Raw genomic sequence first — 19,997 nt, 5'->3', positions numbered from 1 at the left:
TTCTGCATGTTGCTCTAACGTAAACGTGCCACAGCTGCTTTCAATGCTCACCAAAAGTTACCATCTCAGGCAGTTCAAGTCCGTCCATCCCAGCGCTCTGCATGTCGCTATAACAGCCGTAACAAATCGGGATGATTTCATTGGGCCCACACATAAGATAGTCGTTGGGCATCGTGGTCAACGATTCGTCGGACTTGCCTAGTTCCCGGCGTGGCACGTCCTGTGTTCAATGCCTGCCAGAATTTACCGATTCAGGCATTTTGAACTCGTCCATTCGCAAGGGCTCTGATTGTCGTTGTGACAAGCCTAGCCGCTTGTATCACCCCTTGCCATTGAGCACACACGTAGTGGTTGCTCATGCTGCGGAGTTACCCGAGCTGCATACATTGACGGCTGCAACCACTGTAATGGACGGAGAATGGACTTGCTGTCCAAATTGGCAGTTTGCGAGGTCTAGGTTGCACGAGGCATGCAATGATGGGAATACGCAAGGCTGCTGCTTTTCGAGACTAATCACGATCGTAATTGCCATGAATACGACTTCTATATCCGCGCGAACGTGAGCCCCATGACTGCCGCCGTTTCTCACCCTTACAGACCGCTTAAGTTGTATGCCAGGAGATTCGCCGTGCCCGCTGGAATCCCCGTAAGCACATTCGCCGTCGCAACCTGCCTCATCCTCTCGCATAGTTCTACCGCACCTCGCGGTCCTTCGAGCGCGAGAAAGTACGCCCCAAGCCCGGCGATGTGCGCCGCTGCGACCGATGTACCCGAGAGCGCATTTGTGGCCGTGCTGCTTGTGATCCAGAGCGAGACGATGTTCTGCCCTGGGGCCCAGATGTCGACTGTGGCAAACGTTAGCAAACCCCATCTCTCGGCTCCGAAAGGGGTAGAATTACTATTAGGTCCGTAATTGGAAGAAGCCAGCCGAGCATCCCCGACAGTGGTCGCGCCTACCACGCAAGCCGTTGGCTCCGACCCAGGAGATGTATTACCACCGCTGGTACCCTCACTCCCTGCAGCGACTGCTAGCATCAAGCCAGAGCTGGCGGCGCTAGCAACGGCGGCATTCAAGGCAGCGCTAAACCCGCCGCCGACAGCGAGTAGACCGGTTGCTTTGCCGACGCGGCCCTTGCTCAGGATGTCTTGCACGGCCCAGTTGATGCCGGAGATGATAGTTGCAGCTTTTCGTTGTTAGTGAAGAATAACATCGCGACAGTGTCTGTTGGACTTACTCGTCGACGAACCCGAACTGTCCAACACCCGTACGCCCACAATCCCCGCGAAACGGACAACGCCATACGTCTGCGAGCTCGCGATGCCAGCGACATGTGTTCCATGCCCGTTCAAATCATCGCACGTGCCCGATGCAACAGCGTTGAAGGCACACACCGCTTGTCCCTGGAAACTCTGGTGCGAGACTCTTATGCCAGTATCGAGTATATACACCCATGTGCCGGTCGTTGGTTGATATACGTAATCGGTACTCCCTCTTTGTCTGTGCGAGATCCGCGCAAGGTTCCACGGCGCGTTGGCCTGGACGCTGCGTTTTGCGGTAGACTCGAAAGACGCCACAGAAGGTAGAGTAAAGGGCTGGTCGCGTTCGATGTAGTCGATCTCGGGGGTTTTTGCTAGGGAGACGATGGTGGTATTTGGCACGACGAGGGTGTAGGCTTTGAATGTGCCAGTGTTGAAGATATCGTGCTGTTTGATCGTGCTACGTGTGCTTAGTCTGGTGCTGACAGACGACAAGTGCGATTGGAATGCTGCGTTGGAAGTTCCTTTTTTCAGGACCACGATGTAGTTGTCTGATGTAGGATTTGCGTCTTCGAGACCTATTATCGGTGCGAGGCTCTGGGTGCCTGCGATGAGGGATGTAAATAATATGAAGGTCTTCATAATGCTTGTTGACTGTGGCAAGTCGCATTGGCGAAAATGAAGCCACAGCATCGGCCGGGTTACATATAGCTCGTGCCGTCCGTCATAATTCTCTACAGTCACTCCCAAAGCAGCAGGAGTTCGTGTTGACCGTATTCGCAGTCGAATCGATTTATGTTTTGCACACCCACAGAACAACCCCACCGCAGCCGGGATGCGAACAACGCGATAGGCTACATATTTGACTGGAGATGCTGTGGAAGACAGGATAAACAAATATTACCTTGAGCACGTCAACGGTGTGTTATCACCAGTCAGTGTTGCCTTCAAATATTCTTTAGCGAATACGTAACTTGGCCGCATATGTGGCGGGCTTGGGTCGATGTCTTCGGAAGGTCGCACTGTCGGTTCGGTGCGCGACTTGACGGACGAGATAAGTTGGTAAAGCTTCTGATGGTGGTGTCAAGCTTTGAAATTGTCGCAGGCGTATTTACACGCGTGTGCGACTGCGCTGACCATGGCGAGGAAATGCGGGGAGGCGCAGATATGCTCCTATTTGCCTACCCTCTGCACTATTCTCTTCTCGTGTATGCAACCACTGAGCTTTCGCCATCGGTGTTATCCTCCCTGAACCCTTATTCTCTATACTTTTCTGCGCTTCACAGGCTATCAGCGATCCTTCTCTGAGCCGCCGTCTGCATCACCGGCCATCGGCAGTCTTCTTCTGATAATTGAGCGACAAGTTCTGACAAGCTGGCTTGGAAATGTACGCACGGGGTCGAGGAAGCTGGTGGTGATCCGATTTATGGGGCATGGAGCCGCGATGCAAGATGTTCAAGATTCGTGCGACCCCCGCAGACGATTGGCCACAGCTGTGCGTCGTGTGTCGCACACGAGCAATCGACAGAAATGAAACAGGATTCCCAGAAGGGCAGCACGCGCATGGACGAAGCGTATCCGATAAGACTATACGCAAAGACCAATGAGATCCTCCCTCATCCCTTTCGTGCGTTGCGAAGTACACGATCAGCTTACACCGTGATCGAATGGTCTCTCTCCCTACCAAGAGGATTATATTCGCGTGACCGTTCAATCCCGGACGAGTCGATCGCAGAGATCGACGGTTTCTGCGCCATTGCCCGAAGCAGTCAGATTCACCACCTCTGTGGCCGACCGTTCCGCACAACACCAACACGACATTGTGGAAGAGCCGTCTGATCCGTACTGCAATCGACACTTCCCTCTTTGCTTTCCCTGGAGGGAATGTTGCAAAACCGTCAGGGTGGTACACCGCGTGAGCCTCACGGTCCGCGGGGTCTAGACGCTTGACAGACTGGCTATCGCGGCCGGAACGCATGCATGTGCGGATATGAGCCCGCGCCGGTGCCGGGCTGCACGTGTGCGAGACACGAGGTCGCGAGGGCGTCTAGATTGCAGGGAAGGATGATATATAACGCAAGACTGCCCCGAATGAAAGCTTGTATTGCGTTGCTACGGCTAGGTGCAGAGAACGCTTTTCGCGCTAGAAAATTAATTACCAGCACACGTGATACTGCGCGATACCACGCCTTTCACACGACGCGGACGCCTAAGCGCGAGTTTCGACATGCGAAGAGTATCCCTGCTTGGCTTCCACTTCTTGGACCCTGTGCTCGAGATCGTGTGTCTCGAAATCGACTCGCTTCATGCCAGGCACGAAGAGCGGCGCTTCGGTGAAGAGGTACTTCATCTCTTCGAGCGGGCGCTTGGCAGTCTCTGGGAGGAAAGCCCAGAAGAAAATAGCGTTGGTGAAGTTACCAACCTGAGGAATTGGATCAGCGGCACGTCAAAGAATATCGAAACTGGAAAACTTACGACGAAGAGAATGTAGAACTTGTAGCCGACGTTCTCCATGGCAATGGGCGTGATCTGTCCGATCATGGTGTTAAACGCGAACGAGGTCATAGTGGCGATCATGACACCGTAGGCACGAGTCTTGGTGTCGAAGATTTCAGCGGGAATGATCCAAGACAGTGGGCCATTGGTAGCGCTGAAGGAGACATTGTAAAGCCAGGTAATCACGATGAATGCCCAAGCCGCGGACTTGTTGTCGTTTGCGCCAGGCGGGAACTTCGCTAACAGAACAGTGGCAATGATGAACGTTACCATGTTGAATAGGTTACCGCAGATGAGCGGCCAGCGGCGACCAAAGCGATCGATGAAGAGGATGCAGGTAGCCTGCGCGATGAGGGCAAGTATGGAAGAGATGGCTTGGTACTTCAAAGTATCATTGGTCGCAATGCCCATGAGTTTGTAAATGGCAGGAGAGTAATACTGAATCGCCGAGACACCAGTCATCTGGACAGAGGCCTGAATGGCGCATGCGAGGAAAAGACGGCGGAAAGAAGACCGGTCCGTGAAGAGCTCGCCAATCGACGAGGCCTCATGCTCATGCTCGTATGTAATCGTTTCTTGGATTTGGTCGAACTCGGCGCGCACCCACGCATCATCGATATTTCCATGGGAGTGCAATTTGGCTAAGGTTCGCAGCCCTTCCTCGGTCTTGCCTTGGTCGATAAGCCAGCGGGGCGATTCGGGGAAAAGCAGAATCAGCGCGGCAAGTACGACAGCCGGCAAGATCTGGATTCCCAGACTAGTTCTCCATTGGCCATTGTCGTCTGGGGCGAATCCAGTGTAGGTCCCGTAGGAGATCCAGGCGGCTGCGAGCGCGCCAACGCCGAGCATAAATTGCTGGAGAGCCGTTATACGACCACGAATGCTAGGATGTGCCAATTCGGCTTGGTAAAGAGGAATAATCATAGTGAGCACACCGACACTGCGAGCACGTCAGTCATTATTGGAATAATGGCTCGTGTTTACTGACCCAAGACCTGCAATAGCACGTCCGGAGTAGAGGTATGACAGCGCCATGGCACCCGTTTGCAGCGCACCACCAAGGCAGAAGATGATGGCTCCGATCATGATCGTCAAGCGACGACCAATCCTATCAGCGAGGACACCAGCGACTCCAGCTCCCAGAAAGGCGCCGCCCGTGAAGACGGACACCACGGCGCCTGTCTCATTGGCTTTAGGATTGTTGAATTCTTTGGCAAACGATGGCGAAGCGACGACTTGAGCAATGACACCCAAATCATAACCGAAGAGAAGTGATCCGAGGGAGGCGAAAACACCCACAAGGAACTGTTCAAGTCAATTCATTGTTACCAGACCCTTGTCTCGAGAATCTCATCGTACCTGGTACCACTTAGGAGGAAGCGCCATCTTGTCAAGCTCAAAGGCGCAAACAATGGCTGCAGACAATAATGCTAGATCCGTGAATGTGGTCGCACCGAGGCTTTATACCAGCACCTCATTTTGCCCATGCCTTTCTCCCATGCGCGCGTCAACCGAGCTCGAACGCGGGCTAAACATGAGATCGGACCACGCCGCGCGCTGCACAATCCCCAGCCAGGTCCCCAGATTCTCTTATCCCCGCTTTCTGCGCGCCATTCCGCCAATCCCTTTGCCCTCGGCTGTTCTGAAGCATCGGGGTGCATTATGCCGGCCACCAGATCTACAGAGGGAAGTTCCAAGCCTTGCCAGTGGAAGAAACCCACTCGCTAAGAGCGGGATGATTACTCTGATGAGCTTAGAGGTGAGCAAACAAGCATCGTACCACGCAGTGCGATCTTTCCACGAATCGGAGGATCTGACACTAAGCCTTTTGTGGACAAGCAACAACTTGTGGTATCACGCGTTAGTTGCCTTCGCTTGGGTTGAGCAGGAGAATTCGCTTTCATGTCGCGACATTTGCATATTTGATCGAGATTTAGATTTATATGCTTCATAATGACGAGCTTTACGAGGATTGCAGATGAGGGTTCGCCCTCGATCATTGTCCATCCCGACCACAAAATCGCCAAGATCAATGACAACATCTATGGAGGTTTTACAGAGTGAGCAAACAAGCAATATGCAGAAAAATCTACGACGCAGAAGCTTACCACAGACCAGGCACATGGGGCGCTGCATCTACGGTGGCATCTATGACCCCGGCAATCCCCTATCCGATGAGAACGGCTTCCGCAAGGACGTCATTGATGCGATGAAGGACTTGAATGTTCCGGTAGTTCGATATCCTGGCGGCAACTTTGTCGCTACGTATCATTGGCTCGATGGAGTTGGCCCGAGAGAGAACAGGCCGAAGAGGTAAGATGCATCCCTAAGCGGTCGTACAAGCGCAAGCGAGCCGCCCGACCTTGCCGGAGATCAGTCATGCATCTGATGCTAATGTGTATGAGTTAGACCTGAGCTGGCGTGGCTGGGTCTCGAACCTAACACGTTCGGCACTGACGAGTTCATGAAGTGGTGCGAGATTGTTGGCACTGAACCTTATCTCTGTTTGAACTTTGGTACCGGTACTCTCGATGAAGGTTCGTGCTACCATTTGTGTTTGATGCAATTCGACTAATTTCGACTGACAGCCCTCGGATGGCTCGAATACTGCAACTCGACGCAAGATACATACTACGCCAACCTCCGCCGTAAGAATGGTCGTGAGGAGCCATACAACGTAAGGCCATACTACTTTTAAGACCACGTTCAAGCAAGTTCTCACACTGTACTAGGTGAAGTATTGGGCCCTCGGCAACGAGTGCTGGGGCCCCTGGCAGGTAGCTCAACTCACCAAAGAGGACTATGCGAAGAAGGCGTACCAATGGGCCAAAGCTCTCAAGCTGCTAGATCCGTCTATCGTCCTCATCCTCTGTGGTGAGACTGGCTACTCTTCCTGGGACTACTATGTGCTCAAAGAATGCGTGACATGGTCCGTCCACGGCCTCGGCGGCGATCGCACAAAGTCCCTCATCGATATGCACAGCATTCACGTCTACACGGCTGACAAAGAGCACCTGGCAAACGCTACAGCGCCGCGTGGGGCTGAGCGTGCGATTCAGATGGCAAGTGCTTTGATCGATCTTGCGCGCATCGAGAACGGGGTACCAGAAACAGTACCCAGGCAGACGATCTGCTTCGACGAGTGGAACGTCTGGGACCCGATCCGGGCGCCAGGAGAGCTAGGTGCCGAGGAGAAGTACACACTTTCTGACGCGCTCGCTGTGTCTGTCTTCCTGAACGGGTTCATTAGGCAGGCGAAGGACTTGGGCATGGCCAACATCGCCCAGTCTATCAATGTCATCTCGCCGCTAATGACCAATAAGGACGGGATTGTTAAACAGACAATCTGGTGGCCGCTGCTACTCTTCAGCAAGTACATGCGCGGACACAGCGTCGCCGTCAATGTGAGGGCGCCCGAGTACACTGGCCGCACGAATCCGGCGTGGATTAGGGCTACGATCGAGACGCCATACCTGGATGTGAGCGCTTCAATCTCTGACGACGGTCATATGAGCCTCGCGGTGGCGAACTTGAACGAGGAGAAGGCTTTCGATGTAAAGGTTGAGGGCGTGAAGAAGGGCGAGGTCAAGGTGTACACAGTAGATGGGGAGAATGTGGATGTCGCGAACACCGCCGATGAGCAGAAGGTGGGCATCAAAGAGTCAAGCTGGGACGGCGTGGGCAAGTTCAGGTTTGGAAAGCACTCTTTCACGCTGCTGAGGTGGAAAGCGTAGGGTGTAATGGTTGATGACTCAACTAATGATTGATAGACTACATGGAATATAGACATTCATTATCCAGATCGAAAATGCTACAAACGTAACGTAGCACGGGCCGCGTTGGTCACTGACGCTCTTAGTGCTCTCCTGCCTCCCGCACACCCTACATAAATCCACGCTGTAGAGACGCAGCCCTCTCCACAAACGCCCTTTATCATTGAGGTCGCCTCTGGTTCTACTGTGTTGATACACACTTGCACCGCCTGGAGACTTACTGAAACCATTTACCTTCCAGAACCAACGCCATGTACTCCATCCCAAATCACACGTTGGGATGCAAATGCTCCCAGTGCATGCACGCCAACCATTCAGTCTCTGCAGACCCCTCTGGATCTTCTGTAGTGCTACGTGTATGCTATCCATTGCATCTCCAAAACAAAAAAAAATGATGTGCAAGCTAACCCCATGCTTTAGCCGCACACCAAGTCTACTGACGAATCGATCAACGAACCCGAGACTACCCACCGGACTACAGCAGATCGAGAGCTCATCAGAGCCCCGAGCAGCGTGCATATGCCTACGTTGCTCCACCAAGAGCTTGTTGCTCCCACGGATATCATCGACGCGGCAAAGAAACCCTTTCGGCCTTCGATGGGAAAAACTCAAAACAATGCCGCCGACGGTTTCAAGCCCACAATGCCACAGCTCGACTGGCTCATCGAGGAGATCACATCCGATGACGACTTCGAAAGCGTAGGTTGGAGCGACGCCAAGAGTGAGGCTGATGGCAAGACATCCGCTTCTAATGATTTTACTACCGCACCTCTGAAGATGCTACAAGAGGAGGCCAAACCCGGCGTGGATGGCAAGGGCCCTTCCAATGACCCTGAACCCATCACATCATCAAAACCTCATCCTGTAGCAGCCATGAAGGCCATGGCCGGAAACACGATTGGGGGTTACGCTGCTGCCACGATAGCTCTCAAGACTCAAAAGTTGATGGCGAAGCAAGATGGTATTCCTTCTGCCGCTGAGGTCAAGAATGTTGCCATCATTCCGAACAAAGAATCAGTCTCTAATACTGCTTTCGCCACATCTTTCGAGACCTCCAAAGCGGCAGTGAAGCAAAGCAAAGTCACCTCCAGCTCTGAGCCCAAGCAAGTTGGAGTCGCTCCAGGAAAAGCACCCGAGCCTACTACCGCAATTAATACATCTTCCAAGACAACAGGCGCAGAAATCAAGCGGTATAACATCTTCTCCGATGCTCAGCTCCGGGAGAGCGTCGAACAAGCAATGCGCGCGACGTTTCCCAATGGACTTGTCGATGCGATGATGGCTGACTTGAACGGCGATGCTGCCCTGGACACCGAGACGGTCGACGTGAAGACCTTACATCAGCTGCTTGACGGGATTGATGAGAGCCATCGGAAATACCGAGTTGCCTCGCTGGCAGAATTATACCCCAAGCGGTTGGGATTGTGAAAACCCAAAGCCGAGACTAAGGTGAAACCGGAGACTCTGACCCTGAAGGAGCGATTGGCTGCCTTGAATGAGAGTGATGAGCGCTTGAGTAAATGGAAGGAGGAGCGCGCAAAAAAGGACGTCGCGAAGAAGAAGGCCGCAAAGGCAGGATCTGTGGAGACAGAGGCCGCGAAGACAGGAACCGTGACCGAGCAGGTTGATGAGCTTGGATCCGAGGGCTCTCGTGTAGAAGACGCCGCAAAGGGTGTTGTACACCCAAGTGAGAAGCACACAACTCCCAAAAAGCCCTACTAGGATACTCAATCGCCCTACCTCGAAGTGGCTCCAAAACCCCTGGGGTCGGTACCGGAGGACGACAAGGAGAACGCAGACCCCAAAGCCAAGGCTTAGTGAGAAAGGCATTATATCTGCTCCTTTCCGGGGCACCATGGATCATCTGGATCCAAGCTTTGTTACATGGTACAATCAGCGTTGCACCGAAGAAGCTTGGGCTTATGATCCAGGACAAAATAATCTCCACTACGTCTTGAGGCGAGATGGCGCTGGCACGAAAGCAACAACATCTATGATGCTCTATTTTTGTTTGTTCTATAATTCAGGAGGTACTTTTGTACTGCAAGCTTGATGGAAGGGGTTCAACGGCCGGCTAATCCAACTCGAGGCTCATGCCAACTGTTGCGAGCAGTCTGGAGCAAGCGGTGTTTACTGTCTCTGATCATTGCTCTCTCTTCTATGCGCATACGTGATAATAATGTTCGATGATGATTGCACTCAGCAACACGTGATACTTGATTCACTGCTCGGTGCCGCTAGCGTGCCTTCCCAAAACAATCGTTGCCCCACCAGTGCGGTCAATGCTCGCTTTCTCGAGCAGCATTACTACACCAGGATTTTCGTATTCGCTGTCTCGAACGTGTAGTCGATTACGCTACACGTTCTGTACGCCTTCGCCATGGGGGGCATCTCCAACGAGAATGGTGTGCCGCATCTGAGTACACCAAGTTCCAGCGCTTCGATCGCGTATCAGGAGGATGTTTCGGGTACGCAGCTAGATGAGATCTCCACCGACGCAGGCAACAGCGGACAGGGATCTTCGGTACAGCTTAGAACCCACGATAGGGCAAAGTACTAATATGCGGAGTTTCCCTACAATAGAAGTTACCGGATCCGCCTGCTCTGTCCAAAGCTACAAGGTCTGTCGGCGATGCTAGCGTAGTTTCTAGACATGTATTAGGTAACAAACCGACGACAAGTACCTTTCTCGATGAGATAAGGCAGCAGGACACTACTCATGGTACTTGGTGTTACCCAAGGATGGCCAAGGCAGAGACCGGCTGCGGCGACGACACTTTGGTGGGCGGTTGCGGGAATGTTTGTGGCTGGCTATACTGCTCAATACCACAATGGCGCTGGAAACTCCCCATATTGCGCGGTCGGGCTCATGCATCCTTCATAGCCATGACATCGGCAGCTCGTTGGTGCCTAGAAAACATTTTGGTCGAGTCGACTCACGATAGCGCGAACTTTCATGAGGGGAGAAGAGTAATGCGACTGAGGCGTGCGGTGATGTTCTACTTGGCAGAACCAACGCGATGGCGCCACTGACACACACGCTTAGCGCAGTCATGTGACAGAGCTTTCACATGAGTGACCGTCGGCAGGTCTGCTCCATGCACCGAGCGAAAGCCCAGCGCAGAAAAAATTACGAAAGGAGACACGGCATGGAAAGGATGTTGAAATGTAATTGTTTCATTAATCCGCTGAAGAACACATGTCTCAGCAAAATCTATCAGATCTACAAGGTATCGATCATAACGCCATCCATGAGACAAACTGTGCTCGAAACTTTTGTTCGTAAACCTACTGAGACCGTACCATGCATGTCGTAACCATCTAATCGTCCTCGTCGGAGAAAACCTCCTCACCACGCTTGCGGCGGGCCATGCGGTCCTTCTTCTCTGTGAAATAGGTCAGTAGTCGTTCGGGGCCGGTTGAATTATTCTGATCTCGACTTACTCTTGCGCATCTGCGAAAGCCAGTTAGTGGATGTTCTAGAGATTTTTGGGTGGAATTATTTACCTCAGAGCTTGTCAACTTCTTCTTTTTCCTGGGGCAACAGTTAGTAGATGTTAAATACGCTCAATTCTGATTTCAACTCACTCGGTTCCCGCGATCTACAATACGTTAGCATTTGCACAACTACTAAATCGGGGAAATCACATACCTTGTTGCCCATAGCATCGAACTTCTCCTCCTCCTCACCCTTCTCGGCGAGACGGGGACCAGCACCTTGTCCCTGCACCCAGTTGTGGCCGGAAGGCGTCATCTTACCGTCCATGACGGCCCAGACTTCCTCAGTGAGGTCCTTGGTGAACTCGGCAGAGTGAGTAATGATGATAACACCACCCTCGAAGGACTTGATGGCCTTGGACAGAGCACCAAGCGAGTCACGGTCGAGGTAGTTGGTAGGCTCGTCAAGAACGATCAAGTGAGGACGCTGCCATGAGCAGGCGGCAAGGACGACCTTGACACGCTGACCACCGGATAGACCACGCATGCGCGAGTGAGAAACCAACTCAGCGTCAATACCGAAGTTGGCGCAGTGCTGCTCAATCTCCTTACGAACCAGAGGACGGAATTGACCGCTGGCAAGAGCCTCCTTCTGATCGACATCAGCAACCATCTTGGCGTGCGAGGCCATGATCTCGGTACGGGGAATCCAGGCGTTGTCGGCAGTCATCATGGGAGTCCACTTCTCGTTCTTCATGCCAACGTTCTCACCGAGGGCGAACGAGCACTCGTACTCGTACGAGTTCTTGAACTTCCTACGGGAGTGGATACCGATGACACGGCGCTGAGAGCCCTCAATACGGTAGATCTTGTCCATAGCCTTCTCATCCTCCTCGGTGACGATCTTGTTGGCACGGTCCATGGTCTCACGGTCCTCACCAGTCTGGAAACGCCATTGGATGTACTCGGAGGGAGTCTTGTCCAAGTGGTGGTCGATATGCGCGAAAGCGTGCTGCTTGATGTACGCAATACGGATGTTCTCGTGCTGGTAGACGTCACCGGAGGTGGGGATAAGCTCACCAGTCAGGACGTTGACGAGGGTGGACTTTCCAGCACCGTTGGGACCAATGACAGCAATACGGGATCCGAGAGAGCACTGGAAGGAGATCTCAGAGATCTGGGGCTTGGAGGTACCGGGGTATTGGAAGGCCATGTTGTTGACACGGACGATGGCCTTAGCCTTGGTCTTGACACCCTCAAGGAAACCGGGCTCAGGGAACTTGAACTCCAGGTCCGAGGCGCCGAGCTCGTGGTAGGAACGAGCAGACGGCACGCGCTTGACGAAAGCGTCAAGGTTACCACGGTAACGCTTGAGCTTGAAGCGTTCGTAGTGAATAACGTGCTGGATAACGTTGTTCAAGAAACCGCTGTCGTGAGAAATGACAATGGATGTGCAAGGGGAGCTGATGAGGTAGTCCTCGAGCCACTTAACGTTCTTGACGTCCATGTGGTTCGTGGGCTCGTCGAGAAGCAGAATATCGGGCTTCTCGAACACGGCACGGGCAAGGGCGAGCTTCATCTTCCAGCCACCAGAGAGCGAGGTGATGGGGTTCTTGAGCTGCTCCTGAACGAAACCGAACTCAACGAGAGTGTTCATGACCTCAGCCTCAGAGGTCGTGATGCCGACAGCGCCGAGCTTCTTCATGGTCCACTCGATGACGGTCTGCTCAGTGTCGTCGGAGTCGAGATCGTGCTCAACGTACACGGTCTTGACCTCGTTCTGCTTGGGGAAACCCTCGACCTGCTCGTTGTTGATGGCGCGCATGAGAGTGGTCTTTCCAGAACCGTTGGGGCCGAGAAGACCGTAACGCTGGCCACGCTTCAGACGGAGATGAGTCTGGTTAAGCAAGATCTTGGCACCGTAGGCCAAGTTGAATGTGCAGTTGCAGAGGTCCTCGCCCTCCTCCTCATCAGGCTCAACGGCGTCCTCAGCAGCAGCGCCGGGAATGGCACGCTTGCGGAGGGCATCAACGAGATCCTTAGCCTGCTCGTCGCCAACAATGATGGCAAGGAAAGGACCGAGGTTGGACTGCCAGTTGAAGGGCTCGTAGTCCTTCTCGTCGATGAGCTGGCCACCGATGGCACCGATGTAGTCGATGATGGGACCGAACTTGTCGAGGCTGACGCTGCCGGGAATGACGTCCTTGAGGTGGCCAGCAACGGTGGAGATGTCACCGTCCTTGGAGATCTCGGGGATCTTGCCGTTCTCAACGTGACCGACGCGGATAAGGGTGTCCAAAGCCTGCTTGGTCTTCTCACGAGCTTCGGGGTCGGCAAGGTTGTCGTGGTTCTTCTCAAGCGCGGGCATGAGCTTGGGCAAGAAAGCAGCGACGATCTGGGGGTCTTCGACAAGCTTGCACATGTTGTCGACAATGACAGCCGACTTACGCTTGATGGCAGTCTCGCGCTCAACGAGACCACGCTCGAGCAGAGGCACCATGATGGCGAGGGTGGGCTCGTGCACATCAGTGACGAAGGTGGTGGCACCGAGCAAGTGAACGGTCTCGGGGACGTTCTCAGGCTTGGCGATACACTTGATGAGCTCAGGAATGAAGCGCTCAATATCCCTGTTGGAAATGAGACCGCAGAGAGTCTCCATGGTGGCGTAGGCAGCCTTCTTGACCTCAGCCTTGGTATCCCACATGGCGCCGGAGATGACGGGAATCAGATCGGGAACGCGGAAGGCGAGCTGCGCAGGTGCGCTCTTGGTGAGGATCTCAATGCACCTGAGATCGCAGATCTTCTCGGGCCACTTGAGGGTCGCCTCGAGTGAGTGGATGATGTGGGGGATGATGGCCTTGACGGCGTTGGGGTTCGCCGCGGTGACGATGGCCTCGGAGGCAGTCTGGGCAGCGACCTTGACGGCGCTCATCTTGTCGGCAACGGCGTTGAGGGTATCGGGCAGGAGAGCAATGAGGTAAGGCTCAACAGCGGGCGAGATGGTTGAGTGCTGAGCGATGGCGCGGATGGCATCGAGGGCACGCTCACGGACAACGGCATCCTTGCGGTTGCCCAACTGCTTGCGGAGAAGCTCAACGGCCCTGGAATATTGTTAGTACACTGTTGTCTGCGAGTCGTGCCGAATGAACGTACTTTACGGGCGCATCACCCTCCTCGATGTCACCGTTGATGAAGGTGGCGAGAGAGTTGGCGGTGGCGTTGATCTCATCCTGGGCCTTGGAGACGTTCAACTTGCTGAGAAGCTCCTCAAGCACCTTGACGGACTTGGAGTTCTCGGCCTTGACATTCTTCGCCGTGTGAGGGGCGGCGTCTGTGGCAGCGGGAGCCATATTTGATATTGTGGTGGTGTAGATGTCGAGGTGAGAAAAATTTGGCGGGGCAAAAAGCGCCTTTGTGGGCAGTCGACGCTAACTAAAGCGCGCGGTCTGCTCTTTGGGTATCAAGGCTGCACTGGCAGCGTCTATGCAGGCTATGCAAAGACAGGAACAGAAATGAAAGAAGCCCACAAGTAAAGAGGGAGAGAGTTTGGGGAAGTCACCGAGGGGCAAGTGCGATATATAAATGGCGGGCCCGATAAGAATTTTTGTGGCATATGCACGGACCACCTTTGCGAAAGGACCCCTCGACACGACTGCGGGCGCAGACGGCGACGGACTGGTTGGGTTGGGCTCACCGAGTTTTCGCCTTCGCCCCAATGTTACTGCTGCCATTGCATCAAGCGCGCCCAGGTCTATGTCTAGCCCCGTGTACTGTGCATCTACTGCTCGCAAGGGGCGTTGCGAACTGCGTTGTAGCAACTGTTGGTGGGGTACCAGATGTCCCTCTGTGGCCCCTCCCCTCAAATCTGCGCTGACCGCCTCCTCTCACCACCCCCGGCCACGTCTCGGAGTCGCTGGATTATGCGCATGCTACAGCACTCGCCTAAGAGCGGCAGGCACTGCCACGTTGGCCATTTGAGCCAGTCGCTGGCATGCACGGCGCCCAAACGCCGTTACAACTTACGGACACAGTACACAATCGCATCCCGCAGCCAATGAAGCCTCCACGCAGCTGCCTGTTTGAGGCTGATGCAGCGCCGACATCGACTTCCAGCCCTGCTGAACCCTGAGTAGAAACGGCGCTACGGTCGCATACGGAGGCTCCAGGCCTCTCTTCAAAGTACCTCCCGATGCTGCCGAACATCTTCCATACCGTCTTGAGCACTTTTGCCACTCTTGGCCGAAGCATTCATGATTTCTTGAGCGAAAAACCGCTGCCGAATTTCACAGGGCAAGGGTGTCCCCGATTGGCTCTGCGAGAGCACTTCTCAGCTGGCGATCGTCCACTTAGCCCGTATGAATCGATTCCCGACGCGGTGAGACAAGAAAAATATGCCCGGGTAGCCACCTTTCTATTATTGGCTAGCGTCATTAATTGCAGCCGCATGCAGAGCGCCATCTCGTTCGCCTGGTTCTCTTGGTGGCCCAGCATCCGCGATTGAAAAAAAGTTTCACGTCGCCAGCTCCACCTACGTAACAAATTGGATGATTGCTCTCATGGAAATAGTTCTCCTTGGGTTTGACGGACCGTTCCAAATCAACAGCACGGTCAAATGTTTGATGCCGTCGCACAGGCCGCCAGACAGCATGTACTTGAGCCTTGCATTCGAGCATCGCCCGCGACAACACAGATTCCCCAGATTCTATTCCTCCACGTTCTAGGTTCTCCACAGTACGCTTGTACCAATTAGTCTCGGCCAGCGGTGTGACTTGCATGACATCCGGCGCAGTCCTGCATGGCGGGAGCGCCCGCTGCGCCCGTACGTTTTGCTTCGGAGTAACCGACTCGAGATTGGACCTGTCCTTCATTACACGTTCTAGGTTATGATTTAACCAGAGGGGCTAGATGTCGAATGTTTGGTATGCCTGCCTGGCTTACCCTCTCATACCTAACTACCTAAGAACATTACCGAGACCCCAGGTGATCAACTAATCATTTGCTTGGTAAATCTAAAGGATTAAATGCATTAACTCAAGCGTTATGCGTGTATTCCGTTTGGAAATAAAGTATGAAATACTGCTATCCAGGAAGGTTGTTTCCGAATAGGCTCTCTGCATTGGTCTTGAAAACATCCAGTTTCTCAGCATCTGTAATCCACTGCGAGCTCTCCACTCCAGCCAGCGACACCGCATACGAAAAAGGCGGCGCATAAGGATAGTCAGTCCCAAACAGCAACTGGCCCGCCGGTACCCCATACGCAAGCAGTCCCGCAACCTGGTGGAAATATGTTGGCCCCGCCGAATCCCAGTAAAATCGCGTCCGTAGCGCCTGCAACGTACGATCGTAGATAGCGGGAAACGACCTCAAGAGCCGATCTGCGACCGAGGGCCATGCGCCGCCAACATGCGGGATGACGTAGTTGATGTTAGTGAAGTTCAAGATCGTTTGCGTGACAGCCAAGTCTTCGAGCATGCGCGCCGTTTCGAAAAAGAATTCAATATTGCCGCTTGGATATACAGTTGAATTTGCTTCAATAAGCGAGCCATTGATCCGGAGGTATGGTGTTGTGGGGTGCACGTAGACGATCTGTCTTGAGCCACGTGCATTCATAGCAGCGAAAAACGGCGTGAAAGTCGAGTCGCCCAGGTAGTATCCTTCAAAGTTGGAATAGAGAGCGATGCCTGCGGCGCCAAGCGAGTCGAGCGCATAATGAGCCTCGGAAATCGCGGCTTGCGTGTAGGGAAGCGGGACGACGGCGTAGAAATTGAACTGGTGCGGATGGGCTCTGGCATATGCAGCGGATTGCTCGTTGATCAAGCGAGCGAGCGCGATCGTGGCGGCTTGATCTCCGGGATACACATTTGCGCCTGGTGATGAAACGGCGAGGATTGCCCGAGATATGCCTTCGCTGGCCATGAAATCAAGATGTCCGGTGAGGTTCCATGACGGTGTAGGATTGCCACCGGTTGTTGGTACGATTGTACGGTACCAGTCTGGGACGCAGTGCGCTACACTTTGCATTAAAACCTCATTGAATCTCGTTAGACATGAACCCCGAGAGACCCACCGTGGACATCAACAATATCGGTGACATTGGTCACTCTGCGTGTAGCGAAATCATTACACTCGGCATCAATGTACGCTTGACTGATGCTATCCAAAATCTCATCCAGATTTATACCTGGGATAGCTTGCAGATCTATCGAATCTGAAACTGCGAGTTACTATAGAGTCTACGAATGTAGGATATGAAGATGAGAATTTACGGGCTGTTGCGGATTCCAGAATTGACTGGACGTGGATAGACGATGATACACCGCAAGTGGACGATACTCTTGCGAAAGAAAGCCGCAGGAACGCGAAGATGAGCGCAACCCCCCGTATGGATTTTCTCATCCTAATCTCGCGTAAGGTCTGCATTGATTATCCAGGGCAGATTTGTTGGCAGATTCGCAGGTACTTTAGTCAGAAACGTTGCGGGATCGGAATTTCAGCAAGGCTCGACACTGTTGTGGACTATAAGAAAAGCCAGTATATGGGGATTAAAAACAATGAGTAAGCGTGTCGTAGGGGCACGATGCAATCAGACGACGTCGTTTACGCCACGCAACAAGCGATGCCTCTCGCGCGCTCTTGCCTAAGCGATGCCTCTCGCGCGCTCTTGCCTAAGCGATGATTTCTTCCGGTGGTATATCAGTCACCAATGGAACTCTGACTAGGGCTCCTTATCAAGAGAGCGTGTTTCGATTAACTAGATGAAGAATTAGAAGAAAGGACTCAGGCATATGCATGAGGTTCGGTTGTAGTGCTTTACAATACGAGTTCAGTGGATGCGCCAGCACCAGCAGGTTTTGAACAAAGGAGTGGAGATGATGCACGCCATCTAGAACCTGGAGACAAGCAAGGCCTTCAAGACACGGGAAGTTGAGAAGATTCACTATAAGATTATTCGGATCCAACTGAGTGACGAGCCCCTGTTACAGGTAGATCCACGGTCCAATGCAAATCTAGCATATGTCTCGGCAGCAGACATCCCATTGCCAAGATTTCATTGCGCCAACTTCACGTGGATGGCGCTGTTGATCCAATTGCGGTCTTTTTGCCTCTCCTAAGGTTCAAACTCGCACAGCTCCTCGAATGGCTGAATACCTATTTCAATGATATTTGTATGACGTACGACTATGAATTAGGAAATAGTGTCATCATTGCATTCTGGAGACTTCGCCGCCACACTATATAGGATCTAGTTCGCCTGTACCTGAACTTCAATTACCACGTCTATTGAGATCCCAACAGATGTTAAGTCATTCATTACCGATTGATCAGACACTCCGCTTGCCCCTCGTTTCGAATGGAAGCAAAAGACTCAATACCACCAGGAGTCCAAAAAGACTAGCGCAGACGAAGAGCGGTGCTGTCGTCTGAACGTTGGCGTAACTACCGATCAAAACACCGCTGATACCACCAACACGGTTCAGCACGACACAAAGACCGTAACCAGTAGCGCGGTGCGCACTTGGCAAGATTTCGGGTGTGTAAGCGTATATTGTGCCGTAATATATGTTTGATGCGGCAGTGATTGCTGCGCTCACACCAACATTCTGAGCTGGAGTGCGAATTTGAGTCTACAATGGTCAGCTTTATGTCAGTCCCTCACAAGGATTCCAGACTAACGTAGCCAAATTGCAGCACCATGGTGAGAAGCGCGCCCATAGCAAGGGTGCCTCGTCTCCCAAAGAACTTCATCTCAACCAAGACCCCAGCAATGATCGGACCTCCCAATCCCGCAAGTTGATTAATGGCGTAGTTTCTCCACGTGGTGTAATTAGAAGGTGTACCGTATACATCAGCTCCCCGACTCGCGAGGTAGTATGGCAAGAAGGTCGAGTATAGAGGGCTAACCATCCCAATCACGAACCAATTGGCGATTATTACAATGGTCGACCATGCGAGGATCTTGGTCTCGAAGAGGCCTCCTACATGCTTCCATAGACGAAGTGAAGACCACTTCGACATCTCTGTGTGTAGTACCCTGCCTTGGACCTCGAGATCTTCCAAACGAAGAGAGAATGGACGCTGGTATTGAATCGCAAGATCTTGGAGAACTTGGAACGCATCCGAATCTCTGTTCTGAGCGATAAGCCAACGCGGTGTTTGCTTCATACGGACAAAGAGCACACGCGCTAAACTGAGAACGAGAACAAGGCTGCCGGAAGTGAAGTGGAGATATCTCCAGCCCCAGTTCTCCGATTTGAGACAGTCAGCAGGTCCGGTGGCGGTCGAGGGACAACTGAAGTTGCTCATGAACGCCCATGCGAACAGACCGGTTACGGTATAACCGACAGCCCACCAAATGGACATGAATGTGACAAGCCAGGCATTCTTGACGGGCAAAAACTCCAAAAGATTGGTCGCATCCAAGATATAGTTTCCGCCAGCACCGGCCGAGTATATGGCCACCCTGGCGCGTCGTCAGCTTGCTCAGACTTCGAGCATATATATTCGCAAAACGAAATGCCCGTACTTCTACAGGGTTGAGATGGCGTACTCACATGGTGGAGAAAGAGTAGTAGTCCGGCATGCTACCGGCGATCAAAACGAAAGCCGCGCAGATGAAAAGACTTGTATTAAACGCTAGCTTCCGCCCAATGATGTCCGCAGTGAAACCCCAAATCGCGGCGCCTGCTAGCAGTCCAACCTGAGATGCGAGTGCGACACCAGCAATCTGTTTGACTGGTCGCCCAAACTCCAGGTCTACAGCTGGCTGCGAAATTGATTGGCAAACAATCAGAAGCTACCACAACATTAGCAGTAAGTCATCGATTCTACGAGAATGCCAACGCCATACCGAGTCCACTGCATACCCGAACCCGTTGAAGAAAAAGAGCTTCCATTGGAATGGGGTCATCCCAATTTCATCGATCGCAGCGTTTATCAGTGACATTTTTTTGGCCAAAATCGGGTCGACGCGAGAGGAATCGTATACCTCAGCCGCGGAACCTTTGCCATCAGAGCTGCTATTATCCCGACTCT

General features: G+C 53.0%; 9 protein-coding genes across 9 annotated transcripts; 2 read left to right on the top strand and 7 right to left on the bottom strand.

The window, feature by feature from the left end:
• Positions 1–591: 591 nt before the first annotated feature.
• On the bottom strand, positions 592–1,899 carry CC84DRAFT_1190212 (subtilisin-like protein; the record flags this gene model as incomplete). The annotated part of the gene is made up of 3 exons (XM_018181105.1): positions 592–845; positions 900–1,184; positions 1,236–1,899. 3 exons carry the CDS (start codon positions 1,897–1,899, stop codon positions 592–594), a joined length of 1,203 nt encoding a protein of 400 aa, XP_018031378.1.
• Positions 1,900–2,506: 607 nt separating this feature from the next.
• CC84DRAFT_1168206 (uncharacterized protein) lies at positions 2,507–3,346 on the bottom strand. Its single transcript, XM_018179338.1, has one exon. The coding sequence runs from the start codon at positions 3,233–3,235 to the stop codon at positions 2,579–2,581; it is 657 nt and encodes a 218-aa protein (XP_018031377.1). The 5' UTR covers positions 3,236–3,346; the 3' UTR covers positions 2,507–2,578.
• A 120-nt stretch (positions 3,347–3,466) lies between these two features.
• CC84DRAFT_1101272 (general substrate transporter) lies at positions 3,467–5,139 on the bottom strand (the record flags this gene model as incomplete). Its single annotated transcript, XM_018174906.1, has 4 exons — positions 3,467–3,679; positions 3,733–4,693; positions 4,742–5,058; positions 5,113–5,139. 4 exons carry the CDS (start codon positions 5,137–5,139, stop codon positions 3,467–3,469), a joined length of 1,518 nt encoding a protein of 505 aa, XP_018031376.1.
• A 471-nt stretch (positions 5,140–5,610) lies between these two features.
• Positions 5,611–7,899, top strand: CC84DRAFT_1154435 (glycoside hydrolase). Its single transcript, XM_018176887.1, has 5 exons — positions 5,611–5,813; positions 5,872–6,066; positions 6,163–6,290; positions 6,342–6,430; positions 6,486–7,899. Exons 1-5 carry the CDS (start codon positions 5,707–5,709, stop codon positions 7,485–7,487), a joined length of 1,521 nt encoding a protein of 506 aa, XP_018031375.1. The 5' UTR covers positions 5,611–5,706; the 3' UTR covers positions 7,488–7,899.
• CC84DRAFT_274746 (uncharacterized protein) lies at positions 7,526–7,900 on the bottom strand. Its single transcript, XM_018185706.1, has one exon. It carries the CDS (start codon positions 7,754–7,756, stop codon positions 7,565–7,567), a length of 192 nt encoding a protein of 63 aa, XP_018031374.1. The 5' UTR covers positions 7,757–7,900; the 3' UTR covers positions 7,526–7,564.
• CC84DRAFT_1221555 (uncharacterized protein) lies at positions 7,778–9,248 on the top strand (the record flags this gene model as incomplete). The annotated part of the gene is made up of 3 exons (XM_018183285.1): positions 7,778–7,882; positions 7,947–8,852; positions 9,003–9,248. The coding sequence occupies 3 exons, from the start codon at positions 7,778–7,780 to the stop codon at positions 9,246–9,248; spliced, it is 1,257 nt and encodes a 418-aa protein (XP_018031373.1).
• A 1,652-nt stretch (positions 9,249–10,900) lies between these two features.
• Positions 10,901–14,501, bottom strand: CC84DRAFT_1168201 (ARM repeat-containing protein). The gene is made up of 3 exons (XM_018179337.1): positions 14,118–14,501; positions 11,179–14,065; positions 10,901–11,128 (listed from the first exon to the last, which is right to left on the bottom strand). The coding sequence occupies exons 1-3, from the start codon at positions 14,312–14,314 to the stop codon at positions 11,111–11,113; spliced, it is 3,102 nt and encodes a 1,033-aa protein (XP_018031372.1). The 5' UTR covers positions 14,315–14,501; the 3' UTR covers positions 10,901–11,110.
• A 1,436-nt stretch (positions 14,502–15,937) lies between these two features.
• CC84DRAFT_1229678 (amidohydrolase 2) lies at positions 15,938–17,173 on the bottom strand (the record flags this gene model as incomplete). Its single annotated transcript, XM_018183669.1, has 2 exons — positions 15,938–16,972; positions 17,032–17,173. Coding segments are annotated over 2 exons (1,071 nt in total), but the record flags the coding sequence as incomplete, so codon positions are not given.
• Positions 17,174–18,286: 1,113 nt separating this feature from the next.
• CC84DRAFT_1101313 (MFS general substrate transporter) lies at positions 18,287–19,908 on the bottom strand (the record flags this gene model as incomplete). Its single annotated transcript, XM_018174907.1, has 4 exons — positions 18,287–18,589; positions 18,639–19,425; positions 19,517–19,758; positions 19,813–19,908. The coding sequence occupies 4 exons, from the start codon at positions 19,906–19,908 to the stop codon at positions 18,287–18,289; spliced, it is 1,428 nt and encodes a 475-aa protein (XP_018031370.1).
• Between the last annotated feature and the right edge of the window lie 89 nt (positions 19,909–19,997).

The sequence above is a fragment of the Paraphaeosphaeria sporulosa genome, assembly GCF_001642045.1.
Source record: "Paraphaeosphaeria sporulosa strain AP3s5-JAC2a unplaced genomic scaffold CC84scaffold_11, whole genome shotgun sequence".
Lineage (NCBI taxonomy): Eukaryota > Fungi > Ascomycota > Dothideomycetes > Pleosporales > Didymosphaeriaceae > Paraphaeosphaeria > Paraphaeosphaeria sporulosa.
The sequence above is the reverse complement of the archived record's forward strand: the minus strand, read 5'-3'. Positions and strand labels throughout refer to the sequence as shown.